The sequence below is a fragment of the Miniopterus natalensis genome, chromosome 18, assembly GCF_054644295.1.
Source record: "Miniopterus natalensis isolate mMinNat1 chromosome 18, mMinNat1.hap1, whole genome shotgun sequence".
Taxonomy (NCBI): Eukaryota; Metazoa; Chordata; class Mammalia; order Chiroptera; family Miniopteridae; genus Miniopterus; species Miniopterus natalensis.
In genome coordinates this window covers 13,645,676-13,669,479 of record NC_142098.1, presented here as the reverse complement: position 1 = coordinate 13,669,479, position 23,804 = coordinate 13,645,676, and the positions used below count along the sequence as shown (strand labels likewise).

The following is a 23,804-nucleotide window of genomic DNA, read 5'->3' as shown; positions in this document are numbered from 1 at the left end:
ATTCAAAATGGATTGAAATCCATTAATACTTTGTACCTATATTCACCCAAAATCCACATTGTACCATTAGAAAGGGGAGGAGATGAAAACATGGTGATAGGGTGTCACAATTCCCAAAACTAGGCTAGAATGCGGTGTCACAGTATTTAGTGATTGCATCGGTCTTCACCCAGTATGTATATGTCTTTTAAGAACTTCCGCCCACTCTGATAGTGGTGCTACTTTTAGATAGAGCAGAACCTTTTAACAATAACCTTTATGCAGTTCTATAGAATGTATTTATGTAGATAGGGGGAAATTTTTTTGTGAAACCTCAGTCTTCTCTTTATAGCCAAGCCAGTAGCTGTGCTTTCCATGTGGAGCTGAGGCAGGAAACCAGGATGTTCTTTGGCATAGGCAAATTAATTTCATTCTAGATATAAATAGTAACTGGGACCTTCCCAGAGGAATTTCTCAGACTGCCTGTCATCCTTAAAGCTAGTTACTAAACATTCAGATGTGCATTTGAGGTTTGATGCCCCTTGGGGTTGAAATGGCAGGCTCCTCATTTCCTAGGAGATTTGCTTAATCCTCATAAGAGAGCACCTCTTCCTGCCCCTTTTTCACACTCACTGAAGCCTGGTTGTTTCCCAGATGGGTTTCTGGTCGTCTCTGGCTGCCAGCGTCCTATGCACGGCCTGTCAGTGCAGGTGTTTGGTGGGCTGTCAGTTCACCCTCGCAGTTGCCCTGGTGTTAGCGTGCTAACCTGCAGGTCTCCAGTTTGAGGCACACTAGGGGTCTTAGGGTGGGTTGGGGAACATGTATATCCTCCTTCAAAGGAATTTGTAACTCCCCCACAAAGGCTCAGAACCACTATTCTAGGGTCGCCCTCCGGGCCAGGGAATAGCTGAGGTTAGGGAGGGTGATAGCAGTTAAACATGAATCCCTGCCCTGTGTGTTTCTGCTGCTGCCCTAGAGAGAAGGGTGATGGTTACTCAGGTCTGCTTTGACTGGTCTGTGAGACTGTGCTGTTTTTTTTGAGAGAGAAAAAAAGTGTGTGTGTGTGTATATGTTGGGTTTCCCTCAGCTTATGGTGACTTTTCCCTCCCTGTTTTCTTGGGCCCAGCAGCTTCTCCCCTGGCCATGCCCAGCATGGTGCTGGTCCTCTAGGTTTCCTCTCTACTTTGTCTCCAGCAGTGAGTGGTTTATCATCACCTTTCAGTGCCATTCCATTGATATGCACATCTAATATGGTGAAATTCATTGATTTACTGAATTTGAACATTATGAGTTGGGATTGAGTGTACCTAGGCCTGCCTGGTGGTATCAGATGCATTTGCTGATCCTGAATGTGTCAGACGACCACACCTGGACTGCCGTCAGCAGCTACACAGGATGTGCGTAACCCTTGGAAGCAGGATGGCACTGTTCTGAGGCCCTGCGATGGGCAGGTCACCCGACCTCCCACTCCACTCCCGGCTGTCATTATATTTAATGTTCTCTGATGAGCCAGGTGGTCAAACTGCTCAAGATCCTCAGCACTGCCCTGGCCGGCGTGGCTAAGTTGGTTGAGCAGCATCATGTGCACCAGGAGGTTGCCTGTTCGATTCCCCTTCATGCTTGGGTTGTGGACTCAATCCCCAGTGGGAGCGTGCAGGAGGCAGCCTATCAATGTTGGGCTCTCACATCAGTGTTTTTCTCTCTCCCTCACCCTTCCTGTATCTCCAAAATTCAACAAACTATTCTTTAAAAATAAAAATAAAATAAAAATTTGGAACAACAAATGGATGTTTCTTGAAAAGGAAGATCCTCAGCACTTAGGCTCAACTTTAAAACAGTCACTGATCTTTCTGTTAGCACAAAAGACACTCCCCTGAGAATTTAATAAGCCTGTTTTACCTTTCTCATCCTGATCTGTCCTGGGCAGGGCTTAATTGCTTGGCTTGGAAAAAATTCTTGTGCCCAGGACTTTTGAGAAAAAATATACCTTCTTTAAGTGAAGAAATGACATGAAGAACCTAAGCCAGTGTTCATGGTCTTGGAAATTCAGAAAATGTATTCTAATGATAAGTACTCGCCATGGAAACAGGAAATCCTAGTGATACCTGCCCACCACTTGAAATAGTACAGATTTTTTTTTCTGTTCACCCAGAACTTAAAATGTAAGTTGTTAGTAGTTACAGTTCTCTCAGGTTTACCTGCTTGTGATTAAGTTTAAATATGTTTTCAAAATCTGAGGATTGACGTGATGGATCTTTCCCCCCTCACTGGGGAAACCCTATCTGTCCTGCCCCCACCTTCACAAGCCTCACTTAGAAGGACTGTCACCTTGGAAAGCCCTACTCTATCAGGGCCACCCAATCAGGGTTCTGGGATTTGCTCTGGGTCTTGTTGATTCAGCATGTATTGGCATGTGCTGCAGGCCTTCTGCTCAGTCCTGTGAGGGACGCAGAGTTAAGAAATGGGAATAGTATATACAAGTTAGATCACATTCTTACTTGTGTGTAAGTTCCTAAGAGGGCCACACAGCATGGTGGAAGTTGGAGGAGGGGTTACAGCCAGCTGGGTGGATCATAAAAAGTAATGATAGGCCTGGGTGGGGAATGCACAGGACTTCACGCAAGGTGGGCATTCCAGAGGGAGGAAGAGATTGGGGCTCGGAGTTTCTTCTCCTGGCAGGCGTCCACCCCAGTGAACTGGGAATGGGAGCCTCCTGCCTGGTATGGCATGGGACAGGAAGGTATTCAGAGGCGGTGTGCACTTGGAGGCCAGGCAGGAGGGGCCACCAGGGTAGTCCAGGAAAGGGGAGTGGCAGCCCCAAACACTGACTTCTTTGGGCAGTTCTGCTCATTGTTAAGGGAGGTGATGTAATGCTCCACAAAGGTTCCCAGGTGAAATAGCAGAGGAGTTGCTATGAAAAGTGTTCTGAACTTCTCTAAACATGAGTGTGAATTCAGCTGAGAGAAAATCCATGTGCTTCATATTCCCTTTTTTTGTATCTTTATTAGATGTTTATCCCTTTTGATGTTAAAAAAGAACCTTCATACTTTTTATCTTTTTTTTCTTTTTACCTTTGACCCCAAACCTGGCAGCTGCCCAGGTTGGAGTTTCCAGACACGCTCACTATGGCGACCTTGCATCATTGCCACTAACACCTCTGTTGCTGATGTAAGATGTGAGCTCCTCCTGAGTTGACTCAAGGCCCCTTTGTTGTATCTTATTGTGACATTTTGTTTGAGTCCTAGATCACCTGACCTCTGCTCCTTGAAGTCTCTCTCCATGGCCTTGAACAAAGGATCAGGTGCCTGGGAGATAAGATTGTGTCGTATCTGTGCCTGGGTAAGGCCACTTCCTCCATCAGAGATTACTGAAGGATTTTTTACCCTCTCTCTGTTTAGAAGTATTCAGGCAAATTCCAAATCTATTATGCCAGCTCTTGATGTCAGTATTCCTGACTGAGGTCCTACCTCGCGAGCTGTTTTCGTTCAGCTGGGGTTTCTTCCCGTCCACATCTTCGGCTTTGATAGGTGGCATGGCAAACCTGTTTTCCCTTTGGGAGTAGTTTGTCTCTGGTTTTCCAGGCTCTCCTCTGGGGTATTGTCATTCAGTGAGAGAAGGGCTTCGGCTTCCGGTGTCTTGAGCTCTCTCTGAAAGCAGAAGCAGCCCCAATTCTCTGCCATTGGCTTGAGGTACCAGAATGACCCCTCAGCCTGAGCAAACCTGTCTGGCCACCTGGGACCTGGGTCAGGGGCTCCATGGTCAGGGGTGCCAGCCTCACCAGGATTTCCAGGGCATATCAGCCTAAGCCCTGCTCTCTAGTTATTGTTCCCTTACTGGATTGTGTTTAATTTGCAGGCCCTGATGCTGTTTCGTTTAGGGACCATTGACGACTGACATCCATGGCATTGTGCTCTTTATGAGCTACTTCACATTCCAGTGCTTTCGGTCAGCGGAGGTGCACTTTCCTTCCCCTTTGAGGGTCCTGTAATAGATGAGAACATGTCACTAAAACCAATTACTCATGAAGTCCTGAGAGTTTGTACTGGTCAAGAGTATTAAAAGATTTTCTTTGCGGAAATGGAAGAAAAATTAAATAGCATTTGAGGTGTTTTCTGTAATGTAAACCATGATGATTTGAGAAACTTTCTGGAGAATAAAAAGAAAAGGAGAAAAGATGTCCTGGAGGTAGATGGCTACTGCTGTCACATCTTGGGCACATTCCCAGTGTGTGAGAGTTCAGGAGCATACCTGATTTTGCCTCTGCCCTCTGCCCTTCCTCAATATAATGTGAACATTTTTCCCAAATGGAATTTTTAATGGACTTTTTATTGATCAATCCAGTCATTCTTTTCAAAACACCATTAAAATAGGTGATACAAGTTTTGCATCCAAGTGTCAAAGCATTGCTTCCTGCTTTGGGTCCCCATGTCTGGGGAGAGACTCAGCTCATTAATATTTGACTGTGATGGTCTACAGAATGACTTCCTAACACAGTGATCCCTGAACTTCACATTGTGTTCCAACTGCATAATTTCCTATATCCAAGTACCACCTATATTATTAACATATTTTCAGTGGGAAAGTGGTGCCAGCTCTATGCTTCATCTGTGTAGGGCTCGCTCTGGGTGTGATGTGAGTGTTCAGGCCCATCCATGGCACCCGCCCAGAAAATGAGACTTTAGGGACACCTCCAGGCCTTGTTCTGGCACTGTTAAATGAGCCAGCTCCATTTGAAACCCATAGTCTTATCTCTAGAGTGAATGAAAGATTCTTCCTGGTAAGGGAACATTGCCTCTGAATGATTATGGAGGCCTGTGTTTGCCACCTCTCTGTGACCTCAAGTGGTTTTCTTTTCCATGCTGTGATGGGGCAGGGTTTAGCATTCTTTCGCCTTCCTCATCCCTAACAAAGAACTTTCAGTACTGTCATGGCTGTGTCATGAATCATTCCCTTAATTTCCAACTGTTCCTCTCTCCCTGTCGTAGAAGGACTGCAAGTTGACAGAGCTAGGCCACGTTGATGACTAATGAAAACCTAGTGACCAAGGTGTTCCATTCCCTGTTGCATTTTTAGAATGAGAATAACACAGGAAGTATAAAGGTGAAAGCAGCTCCCAGATGGCCTGTCACAGGCTGGAATCGTCAGACAAGTTTCGCTTCCTTCCTGGATTACTTTTCCAGGTAGACACGCTTATGAGCTTATGTGGTAATAGCTCTCAGGGTTTGGGCCAAGCTACCAGGGATTTTATGCCTCAATTTAGTGTGTCCTTAGGGCAGTTTTTAAATGTTGGGTGTTGCTCCTGATGTGAAACTCTTGGCAAATAGTAGGCATGGAACTTGCTAGTTGGTGGATTGATTGATTAAACAGTTTTGAAAATATCCACAAGTAATGGTTTTTATATGTTTTGATATAATATAACTAGATGCTGGTTAGAGCAAGGCCAAATATAAGCCAAGATGCTGAGATTCTGGTGGTGGAGAATTCATAATAATAACTAAAAATCTACCCCCAAAAGGCAGGACCTTTTATGAAGAAAATTGTTATCCTTGCTGACACCTGTTAAAGAAGGCATGAATAAATAGCAAGATGCTATTAATAAGTTTAATAACATTCTAGCCCAAAGCCCAGTGGGAATGGGGGAGCAGGGTCTGACTGTGTTGCTAAAGATCTTCTGTAGATAAACATAGGCAGGACATATCAAGAAGTCTTTGAAAAGTAAAAGTATGCTTCTAAACTTAAAATGGGGTTACATCCCAATAAACCCATCATACATTGAAAATATCATAAGTCAAAATTGCATTTAATATGCCTAACCTGCCTTGGTCGGTTCTGCTCAGTGGTTAGAGCATCGTCCTGCAGACTAAAGGGTCCCAGGTTTGATTTTGGGCACAATGTACCTTGGTCACAGGCTCATCCCTGGGCCCCGGGAGGGGCGCATGTGGGAAGCAACCAATTGATGTGTTTCTCTCACATCAGTGTTTCCCTCCCTCCCACTCTCTCTCCCTTCCACTCTTTCTGAAAAGCAGTGGGAAAAAAATATCCTTGGGTGAGGATTAGAAAATAAAATTTTAAAATATGCCTAACCTACCAAATATTATAGCATAGCCCAGCCTGCCTTAAACATGCTCAGAACATTCACATTAGCCTACAATTGGGCAGAATTATGTAACAAAATGAATACGCTATATATTACTGGTTGTTGACCCTCACCATTGTGTGGCTGACTAGGACCTGCTGCTGCCCAGCATTGCAAGAAAGGAACATACCAAATATCACTAGCCTGGGAAAAGATCAAAATTAGAAGTATAGTTTCTACTGAATATGTATTTAACGCCTCCATGAAGTTGAAAAATCAGAGTCAAACCATTATAAGTTGGGGACCATCTGTATATTGTGGATCTGTCTACAGGTACGATTCTAGAATGAGAGTAGATAGATTAATGGGAGAGCTCAGCTCATGAGCACTCCCCCCTCGGAATAAGAATTTATATACATCAGCCCGGCCAGGCGTGGCTCAGTGGTTAAGCGTCGACCTAGGATCCAGGCGATCAGGGTTCGATTCCTGGTCAGGGCACATGCCCTGGTTGCGGGCTGCAGCTGATCAATGACTCTCTCATCATTCATGTTTCTTATCTCTCTCTCTCTCCCTCTCCTTTCCTCTCTCTGAAATCAATAAAGATATATTTAAAAAAAAAAAAAGTATTTATATACATCAAAGATGGCATCACATTACAGATCATTTGGAAAAGAAGCTGGTTAGCCAGTGCTTCAGGAATGAATAGTTGAAAGAAACTCTAGGTCAACTAGAAGAAAAATACAAGTGAATATGACTTGGAACACAGGTCTCTGTAAGCCTAAAAGAAGCTACCTAAGAGAAGGAAAAGGAATTGCTTTGACAGTTAAAATGTTAGGCCCTTTATGTCAGTCACCACCACCCATCATCTTAAAAAGCAAATAGCCTGGAAAAGGGTTCCAATTCTTCATAAATGAGGAGCTTACTGGAAAATTGGCCAAGAACAAGGCAGATGACCAGAACTCACAGGTGCCAGGAAGCACAGAAGACAGAGCCCTCCAGCCATTGGAGATGCGGCCGGGAACAAATAGGAGCCCATTTCTGTGTGTGCGGTTGTTGGGTTCCAGTTAACATTTAGCAAGAATAGCATTTAGTATGAACCACCTAGACCTGGAGACCCCCACAGTTGCCAGGATTTGGGGTTTATTTTTATCTGGTGGTGCTTATGGTGTTTCACTGGTAACACAGGAACCCAGCATTGCATTGTTGAGAGTCAGGTAAAATGGGTGGTACTTCACAGCAGTGGGGTTATTATAAGTTGGTTTTTCGCTTTAGGAGACAGTGTTTGACAGTTTACCACAAACCTGTAAAATGCTCATTTTCTTGACCCACTGGTTTCACTTCTTAGGAATTTGACCTTAAAAGATAAGATGTTAATAAGATTTGTATATAAAGGGTCATTTTAATGTTATTTGTGTTTTTTAAAAGTTAAAAAACATCTAACAGTGTAGAAATGTTCAGATTATATAGCACCTGATAGTGAATTATCACACAGTCAAGAAAGACCATATCTCCATAGATAGATGACATGGGAAGAGATGCTCCTGCTTCCGTCCGAGCAGTCACAGGCAGGTCCCAGCTGTGTTTAGAGTGAGTGTAGGCACATGTGTGAGTGAGCATCATGAGAAAAAGAGAAAGGTGGAGAGGAAATACAGAGATGCTAAATGTTGGCTGTCCCTGGAGAGTGAGATAGCAGAATTTTATTTCCTAGTCTTTACTTTGTGTATTTTCTAAAAATTTTAAATGAACTTATAATTTTTTGTTTGTTTTGTGTTTTGTTTTGTTAATCCTCACCTGGGGATATTTTTTCCATTGCTTTTTCATAGAGAGTGGAAGGGAAGGAGAGGGAAAAGAGAGAGAGAGAAACATCTCTGTGAGAGAACCACAGCAACTGGTTGCCTCCCGCACATGCTCCGACCTGGGGCAGGGAGCAAATGCAACTGTACGGGCCAGTGCTCTAACCATTGTACCACACCGGCCAGGGTGAACTTAATGATTTTTTAATTAGTTTTTTTAAAAAAAAATCATAGCGCCAGCAGATACCTTTGTATTAAACTGCTGTTAATAGTCCTGGGACTGTGTTGGCTCGTGTTTAAGTAGGGATGTGTAGGTGTTTCTGGTTTGGTGCCCAGCTTCTTCCCAAGGGCTGCTGGGCCTCCCGCTCCCGCTTTCTCTCCTCCCTGAGCTCCTGGACAGTGGTGGGTGGTCTCCCCGTCAGGACTAGTGAACACCGCCTCCCTCCACTCCCAGTTTCTCTAGTGTAGGCTGTGGCTTTCACGTTTATGCTTTGATTCATTTCCAGTTGGTCTCATCTGCCCACCTGAAATCAGTATTTACATAGTTTGGCCAGGAATTGGGAGAAATTGCCATTGAGCCCAGCAGATTCTCCTCTCACTGACCCACCAGCCCTCAGTCTGGACACTTGTAGTTAATGGCTATTGTTTAGGAGCACCTGTGACTTTCTCTGGGCCACTTCCTCATCTCTTCTCTCTCTGGGGTTTTAATGAGGATATTCTCTGGGTAGATTAAATCAGTGTTTTAAGACTTGGGTTTGGTAACTCACAAAATTTCAAATGCATTTGAAAACAAAAAATACTTTATTACCCTTTAATTTCATAAGTATTGTGTAACCACTGTGTACCAGCCCTAGAGAATATGTGTTAGATAAGGCTGTCTCCATCCCTGTCCTTCCCAGAGCTTACAGTGTAGTGGGGAAGCTAGGAATTCAATAATTATACTCCAAAAAGGAAACACCAGTATGGTTAGATATGAAGGAGAAAGATGGATGTTTCCCTGAAAAAGACACATGTGAGCAGAAACCATTTATGGAGAGAGCTGTGCTTGTTCAAGATAAGTATGGTTGGAAGTGGAATGTCTGCTACCTCTTATGGATGACCCTTTATTTTTATTTTCAGGCATTTCTCAAACCAATTAAGTCATAATCTCACCTCTCAGTTTCTTTCACAAAATAGCCATACTATCAAATGGAAGGTGGCCCGAGAATTGCTAACCTCTCTGTGTTTTTAGCCGTCAAGCTGAGCCACCAAAGAAGGAGGCAGCCTCCACCGGGCCACAGGTGAAGCGAGCAGATGAGTGGAAAGACCCTTGGCGCCGGTCCAAGTCTCCCAAGAAGAAACTTGGGGTATCAGTCTCCCCCAGCCGTGCACGAAGGCGTCGAAAAACATCAGCCTCATCAGCCTCTGCCTCCAATTCCTCCAGGTAAGGAGGCAGGCTGGTGTGAATGGCTGATTCATAAACACCACAGGAGCGATATGCTGTCATGGCCTGGGGAAAAGTCAGCAGGACTATGCAGGCGTTTGTTGGTCTCAACTTACTGAGTAACTGGCTACTAGAGCGTCAGCAGCAAACTAGACTGGCGCTTAGAAGGTTGTTTGTTACAGCATCACATGTTGAGATCAGCCAGGATGCAGGTGACTCAGAGTGCAACACAAACCTGGCCAGTGAACCGGGGAGGGGGGTGTTGTGCGAGGAGAACACGTGTCCGGGTCACTCGGAGAGAGACAGAGTGGAAAACCCAGTGTAACAGCATGAGTCCTATCTAGTCAGTCCGTCTGTTTCTCCTGGGAGTCAGGGTTAGCAGCTCTGAAACCTGTGTGTACACTAGCTCTAGGGAAACAGGTGAGGAAGTTGTGGGTGGTGAGAGCTGGATCTCTCCCTGCCAGAAACAGGCATTACAGATCGGAAAGGGGGAGTCCAGGGGAGACTATATGCACAGATGGACAAATAAAGAAATACACATGTGTGCACAGACACCTGCACACACAGGCACACGTGTCCTTCCTCTGTACGCTGAAGGCCTGGGAGCTGTGTCACAGGAACAGTGAGATGCCCAGCATCCAGGTCTCTAAACACCATTCCCACCAAAAGGGCAATGGGACTGCAGCATAGCCACAAAGGTGTCCGGAGGGCAGGTGTGTGTGTGTGAGCGTGGAGGGGTATATATCTGTGGTGTGTCTGTCTGTGTCTGTGTGAGTGTGGGGGCTATCTCTTTATGTGTGTCTGTGTGAAGGAGGTATGTATTTGGGTGGGTATGTCTGTGAGTATAAGGGGGTACATCTGTGTGTGTATCTCTGTGTGTGGGGGGTTGTATTTGGGAATGGGTGTAGCCATGTCATCTGGGCCTGCATCTGAGGACAGCAGGCCTGGCACCAGTGGGCAGGGCAGGGGAGGAGGAAGACCTGGCCTCTCTTCTCTCCCCCTGGATGCTCTAGGTCGTCTTCACGGTCCTCGTCCTACTCTGGCTCTGGTTCTTCCCGGTCTCGGTCCCGGTCCTCATCCTACAGCTCCTACTCTAGCCGGTCTTCCAGACACAGCTCCTTCTCAGGCAGCCGGTCCAGGTATGTCCCCAGAACTCATCAGGTACAGTGAACTTGGGCACCTCTGGGTGTGGCCCAAGTCATCCCAAGTTGCCTACGTATTCTTCCAGGTACTGATGTTTCCAGAATAGTCTCACCAAGTATGTGGAGAATCAGCTGTGGGCCCTGGGGCCTCACAATTTTCCTGCCGGAAGTTGAAGCAGTAGTCAGGGGTTATAGAACAACTGCTGGTCACGGGGCAGCCATGGGATGCTGTGTGTAGGAGATGAGTGGAAAGACAGAAAAGATACCGATCAGAGCATCCACAATGGGAGAAACCTTGGGTGACTTCATTTAAGAAACAAGGCTGGTGAACTGTGGGAGGAAGCCTGAGACCCAGCTGGGAAACTGAGAAATTTTAGAAGTCACAACATGTGATTACCTCGTTTTTCCTCTGTGTATGCAGAGGACACTGGGAGAGATTGAGGAGGCCCCATGGCATTGAGTCTCTAAGGTCAGGGACAGGACTGGAACAGCTATGACAAGGCCCAAACTACACACAGCAGGAGAAAGAACCATCATCAGCCTGGTGTGCCTGCCAGGCTCCTCCACTGAATTAGGCACAGAAGGGCGGGGGCTCAGCAGCAAGCAGGAGAAAGTCGGTGGGAACCCAGCTGCCCTTGCAGGAGGTGGGCCCCAAGGAGGATGCTCAGCCTCCTCATCCAGTTCTAAAGAGACTCCACTCAGGACGCGCCCTGTGTCCTGAACCAGTTTCAGGATATTTTCAGTTTGGACATAATTAGCCATTTCCACAAAATTAAGTGCACTTTCTTTACCACTTAGCCTTCCCCTTGGCTTCTGTTTATACTGTACTGATGTCTGGCTGGGACTCTATTCCAATGTCTGTCCCTCAGCAGACCTCTTCCCTGGCTCCATGCCACCACTGGCTCCTGGGCAGGCCCATGTGGTCCCTCAGAACGTGAGTGCCACCTGTAGCACCCCGGGTGGGCACTGGCTCTGCAGCAGCCTTCTGAGGAATGGCAACCAGGGAGGAGGTTGCTCTGAGGGGGTGACCCCCAGGTGGTGATTTGGGGCTGCAGAATGTTAAGCTCCTTGGAAGTGAGCCTGGCATTCCTTTCTGTCTCCCAGCCAAGGGCAGCAAGTGTGAGGACAGAGGAGGAATGGGCATTTTTCCTCTGTGGCTCTGTCTTTATACACTGCAGCATGTATGACTGTAGCAGCCTGATCTTCACTTAGCTGTTGGTGTTGCTTCGCTGAAAGTGTCGAAAATCTTACACAACAGTTTCTAAGGGGAAAAATACAGCAAACCCATAAACCTTTCAGAGGGCTGCCTCCTTTGTGATGTCATGTGAATCCTGGGATGGTACAGGCAGCAGCCTGGCCAAGCCATGCCTCCTGTAACTCCACCCAGCCCAGCAACCCTTTCCCATCCTCTGACCCCTGCAACTTTTGTCCAAATGAGCTCATCACAATTTCCTTTAGCTGGAACACTCCCTGGGCCAGACCAATCTCTGCTTCAGAGCACTGCCACGTTTGTTTGTGGGCCTGTGCTGCTGGCCACTCTTGGATCCACCCTCACCACCCCCACCTTCCAGCCACCTGGGTCTCGGCTGCCCTTCTTGGCCTTCTGTTTCTCCCGTACTGCCATGGCCCGGTCAGACTGCGTGTTTCCTCGTTGGGGTTTCATACACACACAGCAGAGCCTGTGCCCTTCCCATCCTGTCCATACAGCTCACATGCCCCATGGCTCAGGGCCTCAGAAGGACTCCCCAGTGTTGTCACCAGCCATCCCCTCAGCACTCTCCTTTCCCCTCTCGTGATGTATGTTATGAAATGACCAAGAACTGTCTGAAACACATTTTTATTTTTTATTTTTCTTTATTTTTTCTTTTGAAACCCATTTTTAAATCTGAGGCAAATAAGTAGAAATTCATGATGTCCTTCTCTGAATTTGTGACGGCGTCCCCAGCGTGCTCAGACTTGGGCAAGGGTGCTGTGGTGCTCCCTTCTCACTCCTCTCTTTACTCCTAGGTCCCGGTCCTTTTCTTCATCCCCCTCCCCGTCACCGACGCCTTCCCCACACAGACCTGTCAGAACCAAGGGGGAGCCAATTCTGCCTCCTGGGAAAGCAGGGTAAGTGCCCAGTGGTCAGGCTAGGCTGGCAGGATGCAGCTTTCTCCCTCCGTCTTGTCACATATGTGGACAAGCCCATGGGAACTATAGATAGGACCCCTAGAGGTGGGCGTGTGGACCTAGGGGCCACATACAGTGCTTATGCTCCAGCACCCCTGCTCGGAGTATGGTAATGGCTGTGCTCCTTGGGGTTCCAAGTGAGTGCAGCACAGTGAAGTCACCAATTCCACTCTTACCAGGCAGGCAAGTGGGAGGGTGTTCCCCCCGTGCACTCAGCAGTGCATAGTCAAGAGCAGGCTGCCAAACTCCATCTCGTCTTCACCTTCTTTGCTGCTCCTGGAATGTGTGACTAATGGGAGAAGTTAGAAACATACAGACACCTAATTTCTACAACACCTAACATGCAGTATTTCCACCAGGCACTTCAGGGAGGTTGGTTAAATGAATCCTGCCATGTAAGGGGCAAGGCAGCCTCTGTGTGAGCAGACTGGGCCTGTGTGCCTGCCATGGGGCCTGTCCTTGCCATCACAGGCCCTGCTTCCTGACTTGTTCTTGTAGTTACTTGTTTAGTGGGGAAATAGCCTCACACCTACTGTGTGGCCCGTGTTAAAGCTACACACTGCAAGATTTTTATCCTAAATGGAGTGAGCTAAAAGGCCTCAAAAACATTTAGGAAATCCTGAGCAGCTCACTTTTTTCTGCATTTTATCAGCATGGATTTTGATTTGGCACAGATTTGATTCACCCCTGACATTGCTGATCAGCTTGCTTTTAACTAAGACTTTGTTTCCTGCTGAGATCACTTTGTTGACAAGGTCTCTGGAGCATGCTCTGTGCTCCATCTGAATCAGGAGTACTCAGCACCACTAAAACAATTGGCAGAATGTTTTCCCATGCTGATAGTAGAAAAAAGCTTTGGGGGCTGTTTTCTTGACTGCAGTGTGGTTTCCACATGTAAGCGTGCCCCAAGCACCCTCGAGGGGCCACCCCCACATGCAGGGCAGGTCTGGGAGAGCATGGTGCCAGCTCTTGGCTATTCTTAAGAGCCCTCAGATGAGCCATCTTCTTGCTGCCAATGCACCTCCAGCTCCTGCCTGTGAGGGGAAGTAGGGCTGGTACTCTGTAGCTTCCGAAACATTCCAAGAGCCTGGTGAGATACGGCATCAACAGCCCACCTGGCCTTCCGGTGATGCCCTGAGGTTACACCCTGAGGTCCTTGGCTGGGCCCCTCTAGCAGGTCTGACCTCTTTCCATCTCATGACACAGAGAGAAGGTGATGAAGAAGCCAGCCCCACCTCCAGCCCCACCACAGGCCCCCAAGACCACTGCCCCCACCCTTGAGCCTGCCAAGCCAGGAGACCCTCGTGAAGCCAGGAGGAGGGAGCGCCAAGCCAGGACCCCCCCCAGGAGGTGAGCACACCACTCTTAGGGAGCCTCATGGGGATTTCTGTTTCTTTGGTGCTGAAGTGGTGGGGGCACTTCTGGGCAAAACAATCCAGGCGCTTGCTTAACACCCAGAATCTTCCCTGGAAGGGGAGGCAGCGCTGAAGAGAGGTTTTTTGGTTTTGGGGGGTTTTTTTGAGAAAAAACACTTAAAATAGAACCCTACCCATTTCCAAGTCTGTGGTAATTTACTGGTTAAACATCTGTCTCGGGCCAGTGATTAGCCCTGGTTTTGAGGAGAGACTGTCTGCCCTTTGTCAATTCTGCAGAGATGTGAGTGGCAGTACTTTTGGTTGTGTTGCAGGCGGACCATCAGTGGCAGTGGCAGCGGCAGCAGCTACAGCGGTTCTAGTTCCAGATCCAGGTCATTTTCAGCATCTCTCTGGCCCCAGTCCCCATCAGCTTCTGCCCTTGCTCCTGCCTCCCAGTCAGGACCCAGGAGCCTTGGAAGAGGTTACCTCAGTGTGGGCATTCCTTCTCCCTCCAACAGCCTATGGCTAACAGCTGTAGCCATCACTCAGTGCTGTTCAGGGTTAGCGTGGCTGGCTGGCTCCACCTGGACGAAGAGAAGAAAACAGACTTACGCTTACGTAGTAGGGAACCTGGTCCATTGGCTCCAAGCATGCGGAGGGGCTGAGATGCCCTCTGTCCCCATAAGTACCTGACAGGCTTAAAGAAGCCAAGGTGCTTCCAGTTCAGTGGGCTTGAGAGAGGCTGGCTTGGAGGCCTCATGCTCGTTTTTGTACAGAGGGGTGGTTCCTACCCTGGCCTGTTGTGCCTGAGGCAGCTGGGGAGAGGCAGTTTTTAAAAATCTGAGAAAATAGCAGAAAAGAATTCTATGTAGGTATTTAAAAGAAGACAGTATTGAATCAGTTCTTAGATTCCTTAAGTCAAACTTCCTCTTTTATTTCTAGGCAGCAGGTGGTTTATAAAAGATTTTCCCAAATCTTTCTAAACAGGTTTAAAGACCTAACCTTTAAAAAAAATCTTGGGCTCTCTTTCCCCCTCCCCTGTTCCAGCATCTGACAACCTTAGGAAACAGTGATTGGTGTTTTCTCAGAGCTAAAGAGATAGTACTCAGCAGGCACTGATGTGGCAGCTTTGTGCATTTCAAGTCCTTGCACAGCGTGAGCTGTGGCAGAACCAAGGACCCGTGAGATTGGCTGTCATTGTCATGCTTTCCTGAGACATGCTATGGGTTAAACCGGTCTCCCATCTAGCATCTGGTGTCACTGCAGGTTGAAGCTCTCCCTTTGTTGTACATCATTAACTGGGACTCTCAGTTCTTTCATCACTAACTCTTTGGTCACACTTAGTCATATGTCCTTGTCCAGCAATCAGCATGAGTGTCTCTATATAAGTGGCACTTTAAAACTACTGAGAGTCACCTCTGAAATTTCAGGTTTGGTAGGTACACTGTGTTCCTTAAAACTGGGAATTAGGAAAAGTAGGCATACAACTCTCCCCCCAGGCCAGTCAACCCACCTTTAGGGCCACGCAGGCGCAAATGGGTTTGTATACATCTAGGTCCCTGAGCGTGAGCAGCGTCTCCTCAGTGTCCAGTGCCACGTCGAGCAGCAGCTCGGTGCACAGTGTAGACTCGGACGACATGTACGCAGACCTGGCCAGTCCTGTGTCCTCAGCCAGCTCACGGTCCCCCACCCCAGCCCAGACCAAGAAGGAGAAAGGTATGGGGGCTCCTTGTGTCCTGGGTGTTGTGACTCCAGAGGAGAGGCAGGCCCTTCGTGGAAGGTGCACGTAGCCTCGCTCAGCACTGCATGCAGCTGGTCAGACAAGAACATGGTGACCTCCCAGTTTGTCCCTGAGCACACCTGCCTGCTTGATAATGCACCCTTCCACCAAGTGGCACTCGGGAAACCACTATGTGGTGTCAGTGACCATGACCGAGCATTTCTTGTTGGCAGGAAAATCTAAAAAAGAAGATGGCGTTAAAGAGGATAAGCGGAAAAGGGATTCATCCACACTGCCACCCAAATCCTCAAAATCTTCCGCAGGCAGTAAATCCTCCCAGCAACCCACAACCCCCCAGCAGGCACCCCCCGGGCAGCCCCAGCAGGGTACATTTGTGGCACACAAGGAGATCAAGTTGACATTGCTGAACAAGGTGAGGCTGTGGGCACACTGGTGAGAGCTTCAGGGAACCATGTGCCTCAGGGTCATCCTGGGATTGAGACCGAGCGGGGATAGCAAATGGCCGTTTAAACTTACTGGCCAGATATCACCCCTGCTCATCCACCTGCCTTGATGGACAGCTCTATGGGAAATGGGAGGGGCTCATGGGCACATGGTGCTATAGCACTTCCTGGGACGCTAGAGCATCCCTGTGGTGGGTGCTCTCCCTGTCCCTGAGAACACGTACCCTTGGCCTTCCTTCCTGTGCCTGGGTTGGCCAGTTCCTGCAAGGCAGCACTGGGACAGAAAACAAAGCAAACTTGACTTCTGTGAGTTGATGTCCACAAGGCCCCGTGGGACTGAAGGGGCGAGAGACTGAATTTGCTGGAGTCCTTTCCCCAGCTCATGGCCCCCACAGGGAGCACAGCATCTCTGCTGGCATATTCACTACAGAGAATAAAGGCCCCAAAACCATGGGCCCTGCTTCACTCAGGGCTGCATAGGTGAAGAGGGAGCCCAGAAGAGGGGAGCAGAGAGCAGGTCTGGGTGTGAGGACAGCACCATTCTGTTCCTTTCACTGTTCCGCCTCGTGGCCAGTAGCTCAGACCCTGCATCCTCACTGTGATCCCTCCCATCATTTCAGGCTGCTGATAAAGGAAGCAGGAAGCGATATGAGCCCTCAGACAAGGACAGGCAAAGCCCTCCAGCCAAGCGGGCCAACTTATCCCCAGACCGAGGTGAGCTCTATCCCTGCAGGGGCCTGACGGGTGGGCAGAGGGACCAGGACATCATCATCCGTTACTTAAAAATATTGAGGACCTCAAGGAACTTCTCTGACCTTGTGAATTATCAACATTTACAATACTAGGAGTTAAAACTAAGAAATATTAATATTTATTTTTAATTAACAGTGATAAGCCTCTATATTAGAGGGTTTTGGGTTTTTGTGGGTTTTTAATACAAATTTCTAATACCTGGCTGACAGACAACAGCTGGATTCTCATCTCTTGTGATAGCACAAAACACATGGGCTCTGGAAAACTCTACCCTAGGCTGTGAGAATGCAAAGGGTGGGCAGGGTCACGGTGTTACGTGAAAACAGTCTGACTGCTCAGTGGTCTGTTCAGATACTGACTCAGGAAACCTGGAACCCAAATTGGACTCCACTTTTGGGGTCTCCTGGGCCCTCATTCTGTGATGATCAGTGCCTCCCCTTCCTCCTTTCTCACCAGCTCTGCCCTTCTTCCTCTTCCTGTAAAAATGAGGAAGCTGTGCTGAGCTGTAACAGCTTTTTGGAACGGGGTCACTAGCATCCAGTAAAGCTGCACCAGCCCTCTTTGCTGCCAGCTCCATGTATAACTGGGACCCTGGCCTTATGTTGTTGTCTCAGGTTCTCGGGACCGGAAGTCAGGGGGGAGACTCGGCTCCCCCAAGCCAGAGCGGCAGAGGGGCCAGAATTCCAAGGCTCCCTTGGCCCTGCCAGACAGGTGAGTGCCCGCCTGTGCCATGGCCACACCATATGGGCTCCTTTGCCTCGGGAAGGACCAACAGACCCAGAAGCAGCTGAGGAATGTCTTAGATCTGGAGGCAAGAAGGCAGCCCCACACGTCTCACTCTACCCCACCACTGGCCCTGGAGTGAGGAATGGCCTCAGCTCATAGTCTGAGGTGGGGGGGAAGTTGGGAGGCAATGATTGCAGCTCTTTTGTACCTTCCATTTCAGGCACAGAAAGTAGGAGAGTAGTTTTCTTTTCTCAAGAAGTTGGCCCTTAGTCCCTCTGCATCTGCACCATGCAATTCGGGGGCAAGGGTTGGGTGAGGGACGCAATATGGGGAGGGCAAAGGCAGGCACAGGACTCAGAGAGCTGTACAACCCCACACACACACCTGAGCCCCACGGTCTCAGGGGTCTTCCTAAGTCAGAGGTGTGGGCTTTCACCTCACCACAGAGGGAGGTCACATACAAGGACCAGAAGCAGAAGGGACAAGTTAGCAGGGTGCTGGGCTGGACCCTGGATGCTGCTCTACCATGGGAGGGACCTCCATTCACTAGGGAAAGGATGCCTTCTGCCTGGCAGGTACAGCTTACAGGGTACAGACCCCAGCCTGGGCCTCGTGTGCCCCAGCTGGCAGGAAGCTCTTGGCGGAGAGGGACAGCACTCGGACACCTCTAACAACCTCCCTCACCCCCACAGGAAGCGTCAACTGTCGCCACAGTCCAAGAGCTCCAGCAAGGTCACAAGTGTGCCTGGTAAAGTCTCAGACGCCGGTACGGCCGCCTCCACAGGCACCAAATCAGGGAAGGCCAGCACGCTGTCAAGGCGGGAGGAGCTCCTAAAACAGCTCAAAGCCGTGGAGGACGCCATTGCTCGCAAGCGGGCCAAGATTCCCGGGAAAGTGTAATGGGCCCTGCGGGCTCGGCTCCCCTACCAGAGGCAAAGACTCATGTGTTTTTATAAATAGGGTAAGCGCAGCCATTTTGGATTTTGCAGTTAATGTCTTATTTTGGCTGTGATTCTTTTTAAAAATTAAAAAAGAAAAAAAAAGTTTCTCAGCTGGAAAAGAAGCCACACACAAGTAATGAAGATGACGCTGAACCTCAGCCTTCTCCCAACCACACTGACCAGTCCCTTCCCAGAGCAGAGACAGACAGGCAGGCAGATAGCACCAAGCGAGGACATGGCACAGTTTTATGTAAATTTTAAGTCCCAGGTGCCGGGATCAGCCAGCCCATACATTTTTCCTCCCCGTCTTCTTTTCCTCCCTCTGCTAGTCAGGCGAGTTCGCGCCCTGCTGTGTGCCGTGTCCTCACCATGCGGCCCTCCTACTGTGGACAGGAACACCGAGTGCTACTGAGCAACCTCTCCCCCGTCCCTGCCCTTCCCCAGGATCAAAAAAATATATATATTCTTGACTAAAGTCTGACTGGGAAATATTTCCTGTCTTTTATTTTAAGCATCAAATTGTTTTAGTTGATTTGAAAATGAAAAAAAATACAGAAAAGACCAAAAAAAAAGGCCAAGGGTATTGTTGGGCGTCTGTCTAATGTGGAGGGTCTTTTTTTGAGGGGTCTCCTAAAATAAAATATTTTGATAAGCAGCTGTCTTGCCCTGGTGGTGCTGTTCGCATGTGCCTGGGCTCCACCCTCCACATGGCACCGGGCCTGGCCACCTCGTCACATCCGCTGGGCCCACCTGCTATTTAGGTGTCCCTGGCTGATGGAGGCTGAAGACATGGAGCTCCCCCAGAGGCCCCTGTGCGATTTCCTGGGAGCCTACATCCCGGAACAGGAGTTGCTCCCTTGCCTGTTACCCCAGGCACTCTGCCCTCTTGCCCTGGCCCCCAGGGAGCGCTATGCCTCAGTTTGTTTGTAGTGGAACTGGCCCTGGTGGGGCTTCATGAGCACCTATCCCAGCAAAGTGCCCTGAGCTGGAGAGGTCAGGAAGAATGCTTCTCAGGCCAGGCCAACATCTATCCCCAAAGCCAGTTACCCACTCAGAGCCTTTGATGTGCCATCTAGTCCCCACTGTGCACAAATCAAAGCTTGAGAAGCCCTGGGCCCAGGACCACTATATCAACTGGTTTTTTTGTTTTGTTTTTCTGAAATGTCAACCGTTCTGAGAGCAGCATCCCGCCGAGCCCCGGTGGGGCCACGACTGGAGGGGGGGGCCAAGTGTTTGCTCAGGGTCCTTCTTGGATTAAACTCAGAGTGGTACCATGGGCCTTGGGGTGCCCTACTGTCCTCGGGTTACCATAAACCAAGTACCATAAGAACTTGCAGACAAAAAGCTCCCTAGAGCCCATGCTGCTGCCCCCAGTTCCAGTTTTGCAGGAGGGCACTATGGGGCCAGTTTCAGGGGGCAGCAGCCTGTGGTTATCTGGTTGCGTTATCTGCAACCAGCTTACAGGGTGCATTCCACAGCAGTCTGCCCAGCAGCTATGTGGCAAACTGGATAGGAAAGCTTGGAGAGGACTAATGCCATGGGCTGGCCACGCAGCCAGGCCTCCTGAGTATACTGTTTTGCATTTCGTGTCCATCCCCTTCCCACAGCACAAGACACCAGATATCTCTTCCATCACGGCAGCCTCAGTCAAGTGTCTTCCACAATTTTTAAAGGCTTATCTGGTTTGCCATTAGGTTAAAGCCAGGTGCAAAAGGAACTATTTTCTGAATGAGTAGCTTTCAAGGACATGGAGTCAGAATCCTGGACACTTGAGTGCCAGCCTGTCCCTGTGAGTTCTGTGCCCTACGCCACTGGGCTCTGCAATCCAGCTGGGCAGTGACTTGCCCCTCAGAAGCCAGGAGGCCGCAGGTGAGCCCACTACGCAGGTCTCTGCACTCAGCTCTTCTTGCTCACCTGACCAGCCCCTTCTGTTCCCAACAGGCTGACCTGACCCTGACCTCTAACACCTATGCTGGAGCCACAGCAATAGGTCCCCTCAACCCAGGCTAGGTTTAAACTAGCAGCTTTCCATTTGGTGTGTGGAGTCATGGCTCACCTGGGCTAGGCTGGAGCAGGTGCCTGTCCTGGGAGGGGTGAGAGCCACACCCTGAGCCAACTTTTCCCCCTACCAAGGTCTAGTGGAAAAAACATTGCATGCCTGGCATCTGAGAAAGGGGGGAGGCCTCTATTGTTGGATCTTTGCCTTCCAAGGAGCTTGGTAGTTAACATGCAAATAGTGGGAATAATTACTAGTATCTCAAGTTTCATCTCTGCCCACCAGACTGCTGCTCTTCAAGTGTCCAGACCACTGCAGCATCCCCTGCCCTCCAGTCCTCATTCTACCACTAGAGCGACTGCAGATGCTAACCTGCCCCACTGCTTGCCATTTCTCCCACCCTAGGGCATTTGCACATGCTGTCCAGATACTGGAACTCTGACCTGACTGACTCATCCGGTTCCTCTCAGCTCAGGCAAGCTGGCCCCACCCCTCAGTCCCTCTTTTGTCTGCTGCCACAGTGCTGTCCTCAAGCTGTCACCTTTCCTGAAGTATAACCCCGAGGAAGCGTTTGGCTCAAAGCTCCTAACACTGGCCCTTCTCAAGGGAAGGGGCCAGGTCTTGATTTCCATCTCCCAGTCTCGGGGTCAGGCCCCTGCTGTTTCCCTCAGAGCGTGGGCCTCCACCTGCCCCTTCTGCCCCCAGATTTGGCCTCCCTTCCCCAATCTGCCAACTCCCCAGCTCCATGGCAGCTCAAGAGCAGTAGTCATCCTCGCTCAGCAGGAGAGGCTTGGGAGCTCTGGCTGAAGGCCAGGCCCTGGCTGTTGCCCTGAGTGAACAAGCAGGGAGCCCCCACGCTGGACAGCACCCCCTATGGGGCCATGGACAGGATGAGGTACAGAGTTCCTGACAGTGCAGTGTGGGAACAAGAAAACGGGGCTGTGTGACAGACTGACCACAGGTAGCGCTGCCTGGGGCTGTGATTATACAGGCTGTACTTGCAGGGAAGGGGGAGCCCATGTTGTCACCCCCACTTCACAGATAACAGCCCTGCTCCCGGGCCTCCCTTCAGGATGTGTGAAAACTTTAAGCCTGGAGCCCAGAGAACCTGGAGCAAACCCCTCCTGCAGGCCCACTTGGCTGCTTCTGTCCAGGCAGGGCTATAAGGGCTCCGAGCCACAGACTGGGCCACACTCTAGGCACCTGGTGTGTTTGTCCCTGTGTCTCCTGTTTTTGCCTTCCTGCCTTGGCCTCTGCCCTTTTCTCTCTCCCCTGCCTGCCTTCGGCCAGTCGCTGTTCCTGTATTTGTCTGTGACTCTGCACTTGTCTTCTTCGTCCATTCCTCCTGCATCTAAGTCCCCTCACCCATCCTTTCTGCATCTCCATCCTCTTGGTTATGTCTCTGGGACTTGGGGGAGTGGTCATTGGGGGCGTGGTTCAAGTCCGGGACACCGCCTCCAGGATGCTGTCCAGACTTCCTCTGGTGGTGCCTTTCCACTCTTGCCCAACCTGGGACTTCTGCACTTGCCTCAGCAGCCCAAGAATGAGGCACCACCCCAGTCCGCCCTGTGCCCTCCTACCTCCGCCCTGAGGGACCCCGTACTCCCAGTCCCTGGGCTCTCAGTCCCTGAGCTGGCTTCCTTAGTGGGGGAAAGGGCACTGGCCTTTATGACCCCACGGAACTGCGCTGGGAGGGCCCGAAGCCCACCGTGAGGAAGGATGGGTGTGAAGTCTGGGACCTAGTTTCCTCCACCCAGTGCAGCACCCACCCGCCCGCCTGGTCAGCTGTTTAGAACAGAAACCAGAACACAGAAGATACAGACACCCCACGGGGGTTGGCCAGGGCAGGGGAATGCCCCCCCTTCTCTCCCTGGACCCAGCATCCTGTGGGGTGGGGACAGCCAGGAGCCCATACAAGCAACAGTAACCACCTTTTCATTTCCTAATTGAGCACCTGGGTGAATGCAGCTGGACTTATCAGCCCAAAGGAAGTGATGCTGCTTCCCAGTGGTCTCCCTTGGCTCCTCGGCTCCAGGCCTTCCTGCCACCCCAGCCTGGACCTCCTAGTGGCCCTGCATGGGGGAACATTGTTAACCTGTTTTTCCCATGAGGGAGTCTAGGTTTATCTCCCCTTTGTTCTGCCATATTAATGGAGCACCTAGGTGCCAGGGCAGGATGTGTTGGGGACATGGTTCCTGCCCTCAAGGGGTTCACACTACCTTTTGGGGGCTACAGAAGGGGCTGGAATTTTTCAGAAACTACCGAGGGCCCCAGCAAGGAGGCAGGTCTCAGTTCACCCTAAGGAGGGTCTTTCTCTCGACCTGACAACCCACAAAAAACATCCTGGTAGAGGGTGTACTGGGCTAATTGTGTCCCCCCGAAAAATATGTTGAAGTCCTAGCCCAGGTACCTGTGAGGAATGTGTTCTTATCTGAAAAAAGGGTTTTTGTAGATATAATTAAGGCATGAATCTTGAAATAAGATCATCCTGGATGAGGGTGTCCTGAGAAGAAGACAGACACATGGGTGGGGGTAGGCATGTGAACATGAAGGCCAAGGTTGAGTGATGAGCCTACAAACCAAGGACTCCAAGGATCACCAGAAGCCACGTGCAGCTGGAAGAGGCAGGAAGAATCCTCACTGAGACTGCAGAAGAAACCAACCTGCCAACACTTTGTTTTTGGACTTCTGGCCTCCAGAACTGTGAGAGAATAATTTTCTGTTGCTTTAATTCCCTGAATTTGTGGTTCTTTGTGATGGCAGCCCTAGCAAACTAATACCAAGGATGAGCTCCCCATTGCAGGAAGCATGCAAGCAGAGGGTGGATGGGTAGAGGCATTGTAGGGAGGAACCATCCTGGGGACTCAATGCATCTATTCATCCATCCAGCCATCATTCAGAATAAGCAGAGAAAGCAGTCATAACACAACACCTGTTGCCAGGGCATTTCCATCCAGCCATTGGCCATCGCAGGGTAGGACCTCCTTGAATCCTCACCTGCTCCCCAGGAGGGCAGCTTAGCCCTGTTTACAGGTGCAGATACTGAGGCCCAAAGAGAGCAATTCCTTGCCCAGAGTCACACACTGCTGAGTGGAGGAGCTGGGAGAGCCCACAGGACCCTCAGCTTTCTCCAGGCCCTCCTCTCTCAGAGGGTCTTCATGCCCAATCAGGTTTGCAGTTTCAAACTTAAACACAAGGTGCTGCAATGGTATACACAGTGTGGCACCTGCCAGCAGGCGAAGAAAGACACTTGCCCTCCACCTCCAG

General features: G+C 49.7%; 1 protein-coding gene across 1 annotated transcript in view; it reads left to right on the top strand.

Annotated features, from left to right (window-relative positions):
- The window catches only part of ZC3H18 (zinc finger CCCH-type containing 18), a 57,195-nt gene extending 34,912 nt beyond the window's left edge, over positions 1-22,283 (top strand). The window contains exons 10-19 of the mRNA XM_016197360.2: positions 9,080-9,271; positions 10,285-10,410; positions 12,421-12,522; positions 13,789-13,932; positions 14,270-14,329; positions 15,493-15,653; positions 15,891-16,090; positions 16,742-16,835; positions 17,489-17,585; positions 18,293-22,283. Coding sequence (XP_016052846.2) covers positions 9,080-9,271; positions 10,285-10,410; positions 12,421-12,522; positions 13,789-13,932; positions 14,270-14,329; positions 15,493-15,653; positions 15,891-16,090; positions 16,742-16,835; positions 17,489-17,585; positions 18,293-18,500 — 1,384 coding nt within the window. The 3' untranslated portion in view covers positions 18,501-22,283. The remainder of the gene's footprint in view (positions 1-9,079; positions 9,272-10,284; positions 10,411-12,420; positions 12,523-13,788; positions 13,933-14,269; positions 14,330-15,492; positions 15,654-15,890; positions 16,091-16,741; positions 16,836-17,488; positions 17,586-18,292) is intronic.
- The last annotated feature ends 1,521 nt before the right edge of the window (positions 22,284-23,804 follow it).